General features: G+C 33.5%; 1 protein-coding gene and 1 long non-coding RNA gene across 2 annotated transcripts; one reads left to right on the forward strand and one right to left on the reverse strand.

Moving 5' to 3' along the window:
- Nucleotides 1–800: 800 nt before the first annotated feature.
- LOC149651569 (uncharacterized) lies at nucleotides 801–5,854 on the forward strand. Its single transcript, XR_016371268.1, has 3 exons — nucleotides 801–928; nucleotides 1,588–1,651; nucleotides 4,920–5,854. It is a non-coding gene; the product is annotated as an uncharacterized LOC149651569 (long non-coding RNA).
- Nucleotides 1,995–12,370, reverse strand: LOC149651570 (sodium-coupled monocarboxylate transporter 1-like). Its single transcript, XM_089848541.1, has 16 exons — nucleotides 12,093–12,370; nucleotides 11,735–11,868; nucleotides 6,494–6,559; nucleotides 6,379–6,430; nucleotides 6,244–6,311; nucleotides 6,027–6,181; nucleotides 4,604–4,744; nucleotides 4,415–4,544; nucleotides 4,255–4,343; nucleotides 4,073–4,188; nucleotides 3,944–4,011; nucleotides 3,793–3,879; nucleotides 3,536–3,708; nucleotides 3,363–3,463; nucleotides 2,900–3,015; nucleotides 1,995–2,290 (listed from the first exon to the last, which is right to left on the reverse strand). Exons 1-16 carry the CDS (start codon nucleotides 12,355–12,357, stop codon nucleotides 2,075–2,077), a joined length of 1,977 nt encoding a protein of 658 aa, XP_089704667.1. The 5' UTR covers nucleotides 12,358–12,370; the 3' UTR covers nucleotides 1,995–2,074.
- Nucleotides 12,371–14,303: the final 1,933 nt, after the last annotated feature.

A 14,303-nucleotide genomic window follows, 5' to 3' on the forward strand; every position in this document is an offset into this window, starting at 1 on the left:
ACTGAGGAGAGGCAGCGAAATAGCCCGGCCTCCTTTTACGTCCCCCCTTGTATTTTGAAAGGGGGACTGGGACTATGGCGCGCGAATACTTAGGTATCTTATACCTTCTCCCTAGTAAACTAGATATCGCTTCTTGGTGGTACCAAGACCCTTTTTCGACCTATATTTTATGTTTTCTTCATTTATAGGTAAAATTGCAACTATGAGTTTATTTTAATAAAGGCAAGACCTTATGATAGAGTAAAACGATCTAAGCCTAAAAAACGTTTGGGGGCCCCTGTATGGTATGTCTCAAATGTCAAAAAAACAACCTCTATACATAAGCCTCCGTCTTAAGTTATTCAAGCTTTAGTGGTTCGAAGATTAAGTATATTTTCTGTACCAGACGAAGTTTGGACTTTTGAAATGTGTCAGGCAACCTCTATCACAGACACTTTTAGTGCTATGTAGTTGACTCGTGCACTTATTCAATAAATATTGTTTCAGCAGCTTAGAAAATAACAAATACAACTTTTTTTAAAAACACTTTGGTACCAGCTGATTCGTTAATTTTGCTATTGCGTTTAGACATACTTATCTTGATTTTTTTTCAACACGTAGCCATCTTAGAAAATGGCTGCCATAAATGTACAACACTTCCTAACTTAATAAACGTCAGCGTAATTTTACACGGACAAAGCTACTAATAGACTATAGTACTTTATCGGAAGTTCGGCTCTTAGACGATATAAGCTTTATAATCTTTTGTTCAAGGGGGCTTAAGGGATATTGATTTTCAGCTAGAGTTATTTTTTCAGACACTAATACTTATATTGTGTGTGTATATGTATACATATATATAAAACCATAAAATGTACATACATATACCTTTATGTTTTCCTCTCAAGTTAATTTCATGGAATTATCCATTACATTTAAGGCTTTTCTGGTGAGTTTTTAAATATTTCTTTTAATTGACTTCAATTAAAAGAAAACCATAATTTAAATTGCATTTTAGACATAAACCATCATTTAAACACGGATCTTATAAACGCCTGGGGACGGGAAAACTGTTAAACTGGACGCTGTTGTCAATACCTGGAATACATATAGCTACTAAGAATGATTGCGCACCCATATATCCCATGTTAATTAATTTCTATACGGGTTTGTGGGTCGGGTTTGAGAACTTAGTATCCATCACGCCTGATAATTCTGACGTCTTCTTTCTAATTGTAATTTCATTGGTTGGTGGTAGCAAAGTGTGGTGGGGCGCTCGTGCAAGGTGCAGCTGTCTCCGCGAGGTAAAATTCGCCATACATAATGATTAGTCTAGCTATAGCTCTTCCCCACAAAATGTGCTTAGATACGTTGATATTTGAGAAAATAGGGCTACACAATGATTCCTAGTAGGTGTATGCATTCCTCAATATACATCACTATACGTCCGCTTTAGAAATATACAAAGTCCATTATTTAAAACAAGATTTATTCAGCTATTTTCTAGGAAGTTTTTCAGACTTTTAAAATTTTCGTGATTAAGTACCATTTTCCGTTTCATTCCATTTATTGTTTTGTTAATTGTTGCCTGTTGTTTCAATATTTCAGAAGGAACAAAATACAATACTAGGATGCACCTGTACATAAGTTACCTATAGTGTCATTACTTGATGTAAGTACGGTTACAAATTATATGGTATAGTCTAAGAGAAAGGGCACCAAAATTTTAAAAAATGTTTCCACCTAATTTTGGGCTTAGTTTAAGTAATCCATCTTATTAAATGAAATAAAGGGGAGGGGGTTTCTTATTCGATGATTATGTTATGAACTAATTTCCATTTACGACGACCTGACCAATGAATGAGTAGCTGCAGGTGACGTCACGTCAGTGAGGAGTGATTTTTTTTGACGAGTTTTCAGTATTCATTAGACAATTGAATATATTCGTTAACATAAATCGTAAAAATATATAAAGTAATATAATAAAAACTTAAACTATAAAAAATTCTACACGCAATTCTAAAAACTTAATTATTATTTTTTTTCTTTTTGGTTTAAAAACTAAATTAACTATTCAGGTATATTATATAATATATCACAATCTACTATTTGCATCCGTGTTTATCACAACTCCATTTCCGTTTGTTTCCCTGGTTCCTCCGTTTTGATTGGTTAATGAATTTCCGTTTTCCGTCAGGGTATTGGTTAGATTTTTAAGTATTTCCGGTGACGGTGTTGTTAACGCTTGTTCCCCCACAAAAGACATGTTGACGACGCCTTTGGACTTTGCGTCATCACCTTTGGAATCGGTCTATTTTAATTAAAAAAAGAATAAAAGAAGCGAGAATGTAATTAGGACAGACGGGAACAATAGTTATTATCTTCTGTCTAGACGGTAGATATAAGATTAGATTTTTTTAATTGGGTTATAATGATTAAAATAAGTTTAAATTATTAGTCATACTCGGGGAAAATATGATGCGGTTTAGTTAAAATAGTTTAGCTTATAAGGTTATTATTATTAAACTATTTTGGCCAACTGCTAATGACTCATATATTTGATAACTTCCTGATTAGTTATTAAATATATGTTGTGCACTAAGAGATAGAGAAATTTCCTTCCCCCCTTTATGAACTTTAACCGCATGTGCTTCAGGGTTGTTAGAATTTTGTGACTCTAGCATCTCGGGTTTGTTTGGAACTGAATCGAGCAGAACTACGAGTTTTTTAGTAACTTTTGTAGATAGCGGTTGAATTGCAATAGGAAATGTCTGACAACACTTGTAAACGTACTACCTATATTGTTATCAATTAGTGATAGACCTTTTAACGGTTTTTTTTTGAGATAATAAAATTAATTTTAGTTTAGAATTTATGGGCCATCTAGCGGTACCTTATTGAATTTATTTGAAAATCTTACGATAATTAAGTGCTGTAGTTCCAAATTTTTGGACAGGAATGACGGCATCCATTTGAATAGACCACGTGCAACTGGACTGATTAGTTTAGGTGAAAAGTCGCCCTCTTTTGCTCTACCTGCAAGAAGTAATTTTTTAGGGGAAATACGACTAAAATTATAGGTTAGTTTATGGATTCATATAGAGCCGATTATGATCTCCAAAATAGGCCAAATTAGACCAAAATCGGACTAAAATTAAGAAAGATACGTTCGAAAGAAGTAGATAAAAGCATAATTTCCATAGGACTTTGAGTGATGAATCAGTATAGATATTACGTAAAACTGTTATCGTTATGTTAATTTTGTATATATTATATTATGGAGCTGATAATGATCTCCAAAATAGGCCAAATTAGGCCAAAATCAGACCAAAGATAGGGAAGTTTTGGATACATGGTTAGTATTTGAAGTAGTTGAACGTTACCTGATAGCATGCTAACAGCGAGTCCAATTAGACAAGTTGCAACGGCACCGAATGCGCTGTACCACATATATGACATTCGGTATAATGGGAATATGTCCTCTCTACGGTTAATTTAAAGTTTATTAGGCCCGAAATTAGTTTATAGCATTAAAAGTACTGAAGAATTAACTTACTCTGGTGGTATGATAGTACTGTTGTAGTAGGATTTTCCAGTAGCGTTTTGAAATAAATCTAAACAACCATCTATTGAAAATGGAGCCTTGGGGTTGTAAGGCTTGTTAACGAAGGCACCAAATCCCACCCATAAGGATAAGGACAATCCACTTAAGACTCCAATACCAGCACCCTGAAATCAACGAAATTAGTTTAAATTAAATTAATTTAATTGCAATTTCAGATTCTAGTATCATTTTTTAATTAATTAGCTTACCAAGCTATTACCCCATGGGAAAAACATTCCAAATGTGAACAGGCCTAATAATGGACCACCTATCATGCCGAATATACTTAAAGCAGCCTGAAAAATATTTTAGTTTAATTATGATTTTAGTTCATTTTAAATTATTTATTAATAAATTTACCTGTAAGACATTTCCAAGTTGTTGAGCTACTAAAACTAATATGATAGCGATGATACCGTACAAAACCGCTGGAAAATGAGATAATTTAATATAATTTAAGCTTAATTACGTTTTAATTAGCTTAATTACCGAGTAATTTGGTAATTCTAGTGGCCCAAACGTCCGAGATATCTTTAGTGTACAAGGTTTTGACACCATCTTCAAAAGTTACCGCCGCCATTGAATTTACACCAGACGAAACGGTGCTATTAAATTAATTGAAATTACTATCTTAATTGATTTTAATTAATATTAAATTTAAATTTAAATACCTTAAAGCGCCGCTAAAAATTCCTGAAACGAATAGACCGGGTAGTCCAGGAAATTCTCCGAGAGTTTCCATGACAAATAACGGGAATAGCTTTAAATATTTTAATTAAATTTAAATAAAGTTAATTGAATTAAGGGTAATCAAAGATTGAAAGTAAATACCTGGTCTGAAGCTACGACTTGTTTAGATAAAATTGGATCGCAATCGTGAAATCGTGCGAAAATAATCATACCAGCTATGCTAGTTAGTAAGATAATCGCTATTAATCCTGGTAAATTAATCCAAATTGCCCTGGAAATAATTAAAAATTAGAAACTTTAAATTTAGTGTAATTAAGAACTATTAATTACGATCGAGCTTTTTTGAGTGACGGTAGAGTTAGGTATCTTTGAACCATCGTCTGATTAACGCCATAAATGGCTACCCATGTGAAGTAACCTCCAATTATTAAATTCCAAACTGTGTGACGTGTAGCGGGATTAGTGTCAAAACTGGAAAAGAAAAAACATTTTTTATATATTAGTTTCATATTCCCTTTGTTGTAGTTTTGGGTCGAGGGGTTAACCACTCCGGTTCCCAATAATCGCTACATTTTCATATCTATGCATATTGAAATTATCATTATGTTATCTTTTTCTGAAATCATGAAATTTATTTTAATTTCAGGTCGTTATTTGATCGAATGACGTCATGGTTTAAATTTCTTCGATGGGCCACGTTTGGCCATCAGCGAGGGATCAAGATTTTGGCGGTCCAGTGCACGCCAGCTGCACGGAGGATCGCGGGAGCCAGTCGTGTTATAGTCGACTAAAATGACGTCACGATGGTTTCCGAACGCGTAGTTTTTCCTGGTTTTTTTTAAATCGGGTTACTCGAACAAACTTTGAACTTTGTGTGAACTTTCAATTTCGCGACGCGGTTTAATAATTACTTTTGAATTTCACGCGATTTAAGTTATCTGCGAGTTCATCGGGACACCAAAACGAGTGAGTACCAAATATTTTGTCATGCGCGCGTATTAACAAGCATACATGTCAGAGCGCTGCGTCCCATAGTCCATTTCCCTATTCTGCGAATCTTGAAGTGCGCATTAATAAAGTTTGAGGTCAGAGCGCTGCGTCCCATAGACCCTTACCCTATAGTCTGCGAATCTTGAGGTGCGCATAAACAAAGTTCGAGGCCAGATCTTGAGGTGCGCATTAACAAAGTTTCAGGTCTGCAGAGCGCTGCGTCCCATAGTCCCTTACCCTAATCTGCGTCACCTGATCTTCGAAGGGCCACGTTCGGCTATCACCGAGGGATTATCTACTTCAAACTCTGTGTGAACTTAACGCGAGTTACGGTTATCTGTTTCGAACATTGTGTGAACTTAACGAGAGTTACGGTTATCTGTTTTGAACATTTTGTGAACTTGACGCGAGTTACGGTTATGTACTTCGAACTTCGCGTGAAATTTCAGTTTCGCGAGTTACGGTTATCTGTTTTGAACGTAGTGTGAACTTTGAGTTTCGCGAGCTACGGTTATCTGTTTTGAACGTAGTGTGAACTTTGAGTTTCGCGAGCTACGGTTATCTACGAGTCCATCAGGATACCAAAAATAATTTAGTAAGTATATCAAATCAAGTATTAACAAACTTTCAGGTCCCTTACCATAATCTGCTAATATTAATGTCACGTGATCGTGGCGATTTAATTTAGTAGCGAGTTTTTTTTTTTTTTTTTTTTGGAGTGGCTAGCCTCTCGGGTAAAATTAAAGGGATAGTGGCGTTATACTTGAATAATTCGACTCTATTATGTTCGTAGTTAATTCTCCAAACTTCTTTCATTCCCCCCGCGTCGCTGGAACCTTTAATTACGACGATAAACATTGAAGTAAACATCATCGTGATTTGAAATAAATCTGTCCAAATTACGGCTTTTATTCCACCCTAAATTAAAATTAAGTTAATTTAATTAGATCGAGTTTAATTCTTCTAAATTATTTACTTACAATTGACGTGTAGAATGTGCAGACAATTCCCAGTGAAAGTACAGAAAACCAGACTCCAATGCCAGTAACTAAAATTAAGAAATTAATTATATAATTCTTTGTTTAAAATTATAATTAAGTGGTGTTTAATTTTACCTTGAGATAAAGCCAATGCGGGGGCGTAAAGTACTATAGCCATATAAATCATCTGTACATAAATTTAATTACTATAATTAATTTAATTGAAGCTAATTAGTAATGCATTAATTACCATTTGTAGTGAAAATATAACAGAGGCCAAACTTCTTATACGACGGTTGAAACGCAGCTCTAAATACTGGAAAACAAAATTCCAAAATTATAATACTATAATAATACCATAATTGTTAGGAAAACATCCTATAAAGTCCTATAATCCTGAGAAGTACGTCCCATAAAATTCTATAATCCTGAGAAAAACGTCCTTTTTAGAAAATATCCTATAAAAGCCTATAATTCTGGAATAAAGCCCCGTAAAATTCTATAAATCTGTAAATCTGGAATAAAGTCCTATAAAATCCTATAATTCTGAAATAAAGTCCTATAAAATCCTATAATTCTGAAATAAAGTCCTATAAAATCCTATAATTCTGAAATAAAATCCTATAATTCTGAAATAAAATCCTATAATTCTGAAATAAAGTCCTATAAAATCCTATAATTCTGAAATAAAATCCTATAATTCTGAAATAAAGTCCTATAAAATCCTATAATTCTGAAATAAAGTCCTATAAAATCCTATAATTCTGAAATAAAATCCTATGATTCTGAAATAAAGTCCTATAAAATCCTATAATTCTGAAATAAAGTCCTATAAAATCCTATAATTCTGAAATAAAATCCTATAATTCTGAAGAAAAGTCCTATAAAATCCTATACTTTTGAAGAAAAGTCCTATACAATCCTATACTTTTGAAGAAAAGTCCTATAAAACCCTATACTTTTGAAGAAAAGTCCTATAAAATGCTATAATTCTGAAGTAAAGTCCAATAAAATCCTATAATTCTTTAAATAAGTTATATAAAATCCTATAATTCTGGAATAAAGTCCTATAAATCCTATCATTCTGGAATAAAGTCCCATAAAATCCTATATTTTCTCTAAAAAATCGAACATTTTTCTTTAATACATTTCCGAATTCGATTTGGCAAGGCCCTATAGGTCAAATTTTCCTCCATCAAAAGATGCATATATGCCATTTAATGTTAATTGAGAATTAAATCGGATATATTATAATTCCTAATCCATCTTTAGTTATTAATATCTTCGTACTATTGTGCAACACAGAATAGACGACGACAAACTCTTTCTTTATATAAATTATACAATGAATACAAGGTTATTAATCTTTTCCTATATTGAGACTTTTGACAGCTCAATAAATTAATTGAAAGATTTCCTTGGATCTCCCCCGAATCGCCCCTCCCCCCTTGTAACCCTGATGAAACGACACATTGAAGAGATCGTTATGAATTCAATTATTATCCAATAATACTTCACCAAAAGAAATTTTTTAAAACTTATAGCTCATCTTTTAATACACCGGTATATTCTTAATTCGTCTTTGGCGATTTTATTTTTTTTAAATTTTTTTATTACAAGAGTTAATTTATAATTAAGGAAAGTTCGTGATAAAGTTTTCCTATTCGCTAGACGTGGCCAGAATTATTTATTTATCAATTAAACCAGAAGTGAGATGAGACTAGAAGTACTGCATGAGCTAATCAAATTCTTCACTCGGCGAAAGTGAATATTCTTGATAACACAAGAACGGTTGGCCCTCTAGTAGCGGTTTCTGAATTTTCCCTCCAAAACGTGAGACGCTCGCGGTGGTAGACGGCCGAACTAGATTCAAGCAGCCGCGTCCGTGTTTCGCCGCTTTAGGTTGAGGGGAAGGGGGTAAGAAATTTTTTGGAACTAGACCAATTTTTTTCTCTCTAGCGTAGGCACGATTTAAGCGGCGTAAAATCCTCAAATTTGTTCACTAATGCCAGGATCTATTACCATCACTTCTAGTCTCATCTCACTTCTGATTAAACGGAAGTAGATTAGACAGGAACCCAAGTGGTAAAACCGTATTTGTAAACCGCTCTTACTTTACTTCGGTTGATTTATTTTTGCCTAAACCTGACCTTGCGTCAGTCTAACCTAACCATTTATTCAAACAACCCTATTTAGAAGTATTCTAAAGTTCAAAAAGGATATATACAGTCACTAGGAAGTATTGTGTAGCACCATTTTCCTAAATTTTGTAGGAAGGGCTAGTCGAATAATTTTGTGTGACGAATTTTACCTCACCAATAATCTATCTTGCTGAACTTTAATTTAATATACTTTCATCCGCTGTATCGTCCTTTTCGGTCCGCTGTATCGTCCTGGCTCTCCTCGGTCCCTTAAGTCTCGCGCCCGTGGTTACCCTGGGGTTTTTTTTGTGTTTATTTTTGCTATGATTTATTTTTGTTCTTGCTATGATTTGTCGTTATTTTTGCTATGACTTGTTTTTATTTTTGCTCCGATTTGTCTTTATTTTTGCTCCGATTTGTTTTTATTTTTGCTATGATTTTTATTTTTTTTGCTACGATTTGTTTTCATTATTTTATTACACTATTTCTTTTTTATTTATTTTTAGTTCCTTTGTACGTGTTCTGTTTGTAATTTTGTACCTACTCCCGTATTGTATCTTGCCTCTTGTGTCATGGAGGGGGGTCGTACCCAAGCCCTGGTGGCTTCACGACCCTATCCCTCGAGCCTTGTTAAATAAATAAAATAAATCATTAAAGGTTTAACACGAGTACACCCATGGCATGTATTACGACATATTTAGTATCTTTATTCGTTTGTAGCATTGTCAAAATATTAATAAAAGAGGCCACACGTGGTTGAATCTTCAAACCTTGGAAAAAAGGTTTTGTAAGACAATTGTCAAAAAAAAAAATACATTTTGAAGATCACGGCCTTCTAAAATCCCGCCCTTGACACATTATGCCGGTATTTTCAAGTACTCGTAACATTTCTAAGTATACCTTCAATAGATGTAATTAGATTTCAGCAGTCTAAATTTGTTGTTAACTATACTAAACTACATCGGTGTTTGGTGAAAGCAAGAAGTGATATCTAGTTTATTAGGCAGAAGGTATACGATGCCTAAGTAGTCCCAGTCTCCCTTTCGAAATACAAGGGGGGACGTAAAAGAAGGCCGGGCTATTTCGCCTCTCATCAGTCGGAAAATACGTAATTTTCGTCATTCGCGTCGCGCTGATGTGAGTTTTCAAGAACCAATGAGGAGATGCTGGTTGTAATTTAGAGGCGGGGATTAACAGTCCGGACCTACGTCTTTTGGACTGGAGATAAAGCTAGAAATGTGGCGCGAGTTTATACCTTCTCCCTAGTAAACTAGATATCACTTTTTGGTGAAAGCTTTCAAGGTAGAGCAAGCTTGGGATGATACGTGGTGGAGGAAATAAATTGTATCTAGATACTATATTTAAATTCGAGGTCATATAAATATAATGTCAAATTCTAAGGTTGATTTCGAAATCTCCTAAGCCTATTTTTGTCGGGTTTTTTTCTCATGTATTGAAAGATATAAACACGGAATTGTTTTTACATTTCGGAGAGACATGCTTTTGAAATTATAATTTTCCGATTTTCATAGTTTTGTTTTTAAAGGGAGCCTTAAGTCTGGAACTCTGGAGAGTTCAAAACAATTATATTCCCTTTAGAATTAGGCGAGGGGCTAATCACTGTCACGTTTTTGAACAGTTTAATGATAGTAAAACGTTACAAATGAACTTAAATAAGAGGGTTTACGTGTAGGATAATTTTTCCGCGGGCTACAATAGAGTTTGTTTGAATATATATCTAACAACCCCTTTAGCTCCGAATCTAATAGAAAATAATGTTACCAGGAATTCATACAGTTACTAGGAATCATGGTATATCCCTTGTTAATTTCACGCGGGTTTTGGGGGCCGGCCTTGAGAACTTTGTATCCTGCACGCCGGCCTCATAAGAGGCCCAACCAACAAATCTTTTGAATGAATTTTTATAACGGCTCAGATCTTGAGCTCGGGTTTTGAGGTGAGAAAGGGATAACCTGAGTGGCTTGATTTTGCCATGCACAGAACCCGTTTTACCCCCAAGAGTCAGACTCTAAACCAATCAGAAAAATAAGAGATTTATTTTCTTCGCTCAACGACAGATGGTACTACAGTCAACTTTGTTAGTCACGTGATCCTATCCCTTAGATGGAGAGACGAGACCAAGCCAACTTGTTTATTTTTTGGTTGGGTCTTTCTAACTGCCATTTAATTGGTTGGTAAGAGGCTCAGGCAAGCGCGCAAGGCGCAACGAGATGGATTATTAGCGAGGTACATCGTCATACATTTCCCGCCAAAATCCGCCTAGATATGTTGAATGAAAATTGCTCACAATAATTCCTTTTAACTGTATGCATTCCTAATGTTATAATGGACTGTAATTGAGTTTAAAACAAGAAGTACTGTAATTAGGATGACCCTATTTTCCATTTTCCATCTCGCTCATAATTGTATTTAGCTACAATGGCATGGCATTTCCCGGTTTGCCTAATGGTTCAAATACTCATCCATTTACTGTAAAAGTTAAGATCTATTTGAATAAGAATGATTGACTTTATTTTATCAACTTCAATTTCTTAATTTCTATTTCAATTTACTTAAACGCAAACTGAATTAATTATTTTGCACTCAATTTACCCAACTAACCTTGATTATTGGCTAATGTTTTGAAATTAAAGAAGCTGGTAGGTGTTTCCCCGTATTACGGATGTACACGTCGTACTGGGTTACATAAATGATATTTAGGGGATGTTCAAACAAAGTTAATTCTCCTTTTTTTATTCATTCTTTTGAAAAATGTTACGAAAATAATTTGGGTAATTTTTCATAGGCGATAACTCGACCCATTTTTTTATTTTATTTAATTTTTCTAACGTATTGAAATTGACAGGAAAGGGTTAGGATTTTAAAACTAAAGTTTTACGTAATATTTTAACGTTTCTTTTTTTTTTTCTACTAGACAAAATTTTCGGTTTTGACTTTATCAAAATTTTGTATGATCCTGTTCGCACTATCATTGCGTTTTAGAATAATGTTACTATACAGGGTGCTGTGAAAAGGGTGGTAGACCCGACGTACAGTGGGTTCTATGAGCTATTTGAGTCAAAAATAATGTTAATTTAATTAAGGGGTCATTGTTAAAACACTAAAATCATACATTGTAAACGGTATCCTTTAGGTCAAAATGTCATCGAACATTTTCGATCCAAAATTTCCCCACCCAGTACTACTAGTGTTATAAATTTCTGATTCCCCGTACTTCAGTTCTACCACCCGTATAATATTTGAAGTTTGTGTCTGTAGTCCGAACGCAACCTTATCCCACTGACCTTATTAATAATTCTTGATAGATTGATTATTTTAATTAAGCTTACCTCATAAGCGCTGGTCAATTGCAAATCGAAAAATGTCGGCAAGTACAGATAAGCAGCCGCTGGTATAACCAGAAAAAATGATAACACTATCACGACGTACTGAGTTCCATAATTGTACATTTCGGCGGGAGTACCTAAATTTAATTAAAGTGTTAAGTAATTAAATCGTTTTAAGCGTAATATGAGCTTCAAATTAAGCCAAAAAACGTCAAAATCGGTCCATAATTAACAAAGTTATAAACGAATTTAAAAAACAATTTAACGATATACAAAATGAAAAATATTTATAACTTCGTTAATTTTGGTTGGATTTTGATGAACTTTGGCTTATTTTGAAGCTAATTAAAAATTAACGCACCTAATAAGGTAATTGCTGATATAAACGAAGCCAAAATTGAGGTAGCTACTGGGAAAACGCTCATGGATCGATTTCCCATTAAAAATTCATTCGTTGAATTTTGTTTACCGCCACTACAGGCATGGTAAATACCAATACCGGCTGATACGGCCAAAATTAATATAAAAACCACATAATCCACGGTACCGAACTCGGGTTTTAAATTAACCACGTTCATAACTTCTTCCGTCAAAATTTCGATAATGGAACTTAAAGTCGTAGTCATTTTAATAAGTTAAATTATATTTAATCTATGATATATTATATTAAATTATATTATGTTATCGTATTAGATATAATATAAACTTCTTCGAACTGTCCATTTGTAAGAAGAAAAAAAATGAAGTACAAACGTTTTTAAGGTATGACTGTGGCATGCGATGTCCGAGAGACAACTGAGAAATTAACCCGTATGTCTCAGGTAGATAACTAAATATATTTTCAAACTCACCTCACGCGTGTATCTCATGCTAGACTCTGGCACGTTTTTGAATAAATTTCAAAGGGTTCCACCTTGAAAAATCTAGAGAAACCTTTTATTTTATTTATTTATCTATTTTTTTTTTGAAGCTTAGAAAAAGTTTCTCCCTGTTTTTTGAAATTGATGATTATTATGATGGCTTGGACATACAGGGTGTTAAAAAAAGGGAAGGACCAAAATACATGAGTGGGATGGTGAATCAGGATTGCCACAGTACCTGGAAATCCTGGAAAAGTCAGGGAATTTAAAAATGGACCGAAAAGGTCAGGGAATTTAAAAATGGACCGAAAAGGTCAGGGAATTTTAAAGTTTCAGCAAAGTCAGGGAAAAGTCAGGGAATTTGATTTTAGTCGGTAAAATTTCTGGGGATGTCTTTATTGAAAGAGTAATGAAATTTTCTCCTCATCCTCTCTTAACACAGAAAACTCTAGAGCAATCCTTAAAAATGTCTAGAATTGTTTTTGTAAAGTAAATGCTCTCTGAAAAAATCTCTTAGAATGTTATTTATAGTTAAAATGTTTCTTAATCATTTTGGTGCAACAAACACATTGGAAAACTTAATGTAGAGAGTTTATTTAATTATAAGCACTTAAAACGTGATGTAAACATTTACGCTTTCGGCCTAAAAAGGTCAGGGAAAATCGAAGAAAAAAGTCAGGGAATTTGGTTCTGAAAATTCCGTGGCAACACTGTGAATCTATGGGAAATCAATTTTGAATAGAAAAAGTTCTATACTTCTATGATAGAGTTTGACCTATGGGACACCGTCTTCAAGTTGCGAACATTGGAGTACTGTGACCCATTTAAATTTAAGTACAAAACTGAATTACTATTATTGCTAATTTAATTATGGGATTTTCCGTAAAACACTCAAATGTTCATAACTTGTTTAGAGTTGTTCCTTTGCTTCAAAGTATTGTAGAAGTTACATTTTCGCCTCAAAATTGATTTCCCATAGAACCAACTGCACTTTGGTTCAACTACAGTTTTTTATAGCACCCTGTATAATTCCAAAATTCACGTGAAACTAAAATAAACATTGAATTGAAGTATAGGCTTCAAAACGGAAAATATCGAAACGTCAATTATTGCTAAAGTTTGTAGGAAGTAATGAAGTTATTTTCTTCAGAATTAAATGACAAATTAACCAAATTTGATTATTATTTCATGGAAATTAAGATATTATCAAATGGGGGAATGATTAGGCTTTGTTTTGTGTAGTAAGAATTCATAAAAATTCATGGGAGCAAGTGTGTAAATATGTAAATATTGACTTAGAAACGGAATATTTAAAAATATTACAAACATTTTAAGGAAGTTATTAAACCTTTTTTGGGAATTAATAACAAAGCAAAAAAACTTAATTATTCATTCATTCATTTAAATCATGAGTCCTGGAAAATCATCTCAAATAAATATTTGGTGTTACAAAATTATCATTAATTTTCAAAATATATTTATTTAAAAATTAAAATTGTTATTAATTTTTTCATGTTCTCCGAGCTTTCCTTGCCGTAATGAATTTATTCATGATGACATAAAATTACTTCATAATTTCTTTACAATAGTCGCAACTTTGAAAAGCCACTAAATCTATCTCTTAAATGGTTTTTCTCTGTAACATATAATGACATTCTTAGATTGTAACTAAGTGTATAGAGCGTTATCACATCTTTTTAATCAAATATTGA

Source organism: Phalangium opilio, unplaced genomic scaffold, assembly GCF_054372755.1.
Source record: "Phalangium opilio isolate 3A_F unplaced genomic scaffold, DU_Popi_V2 ptg000082l_1, whole genome shotgun sequence".
NCBI classification, from domain to species: Eukaryota; Metazoa; Arthropoda; class Arachnida; order Opiliones; family Phalangiidae; genus Phalangium; species Phalangium opilio.

Coding starts and splice junctions, on each gene's coding strand:
- LOC149651570 (XM_089848541.1), bottom strand. CDS start 12,357: ATGACTACGACTTTAAGTTCCATTATCGAAATTTTGACGGAAGAAGTT. Junction 4,745..6,026: donor AATAGAGTCGAATTATTCAA/GTATAACGCCAC, acceptor TTTCTTTTCCAG/TTTTGACACTAATCCCGCTA. Junction 4,344..4,414: donor AAGTCGTAGCTTCAGACCAG/GTATTTACTTTC, acceptor AAATATTTAAAG/CTATTCCCGTTATTTGTCAT.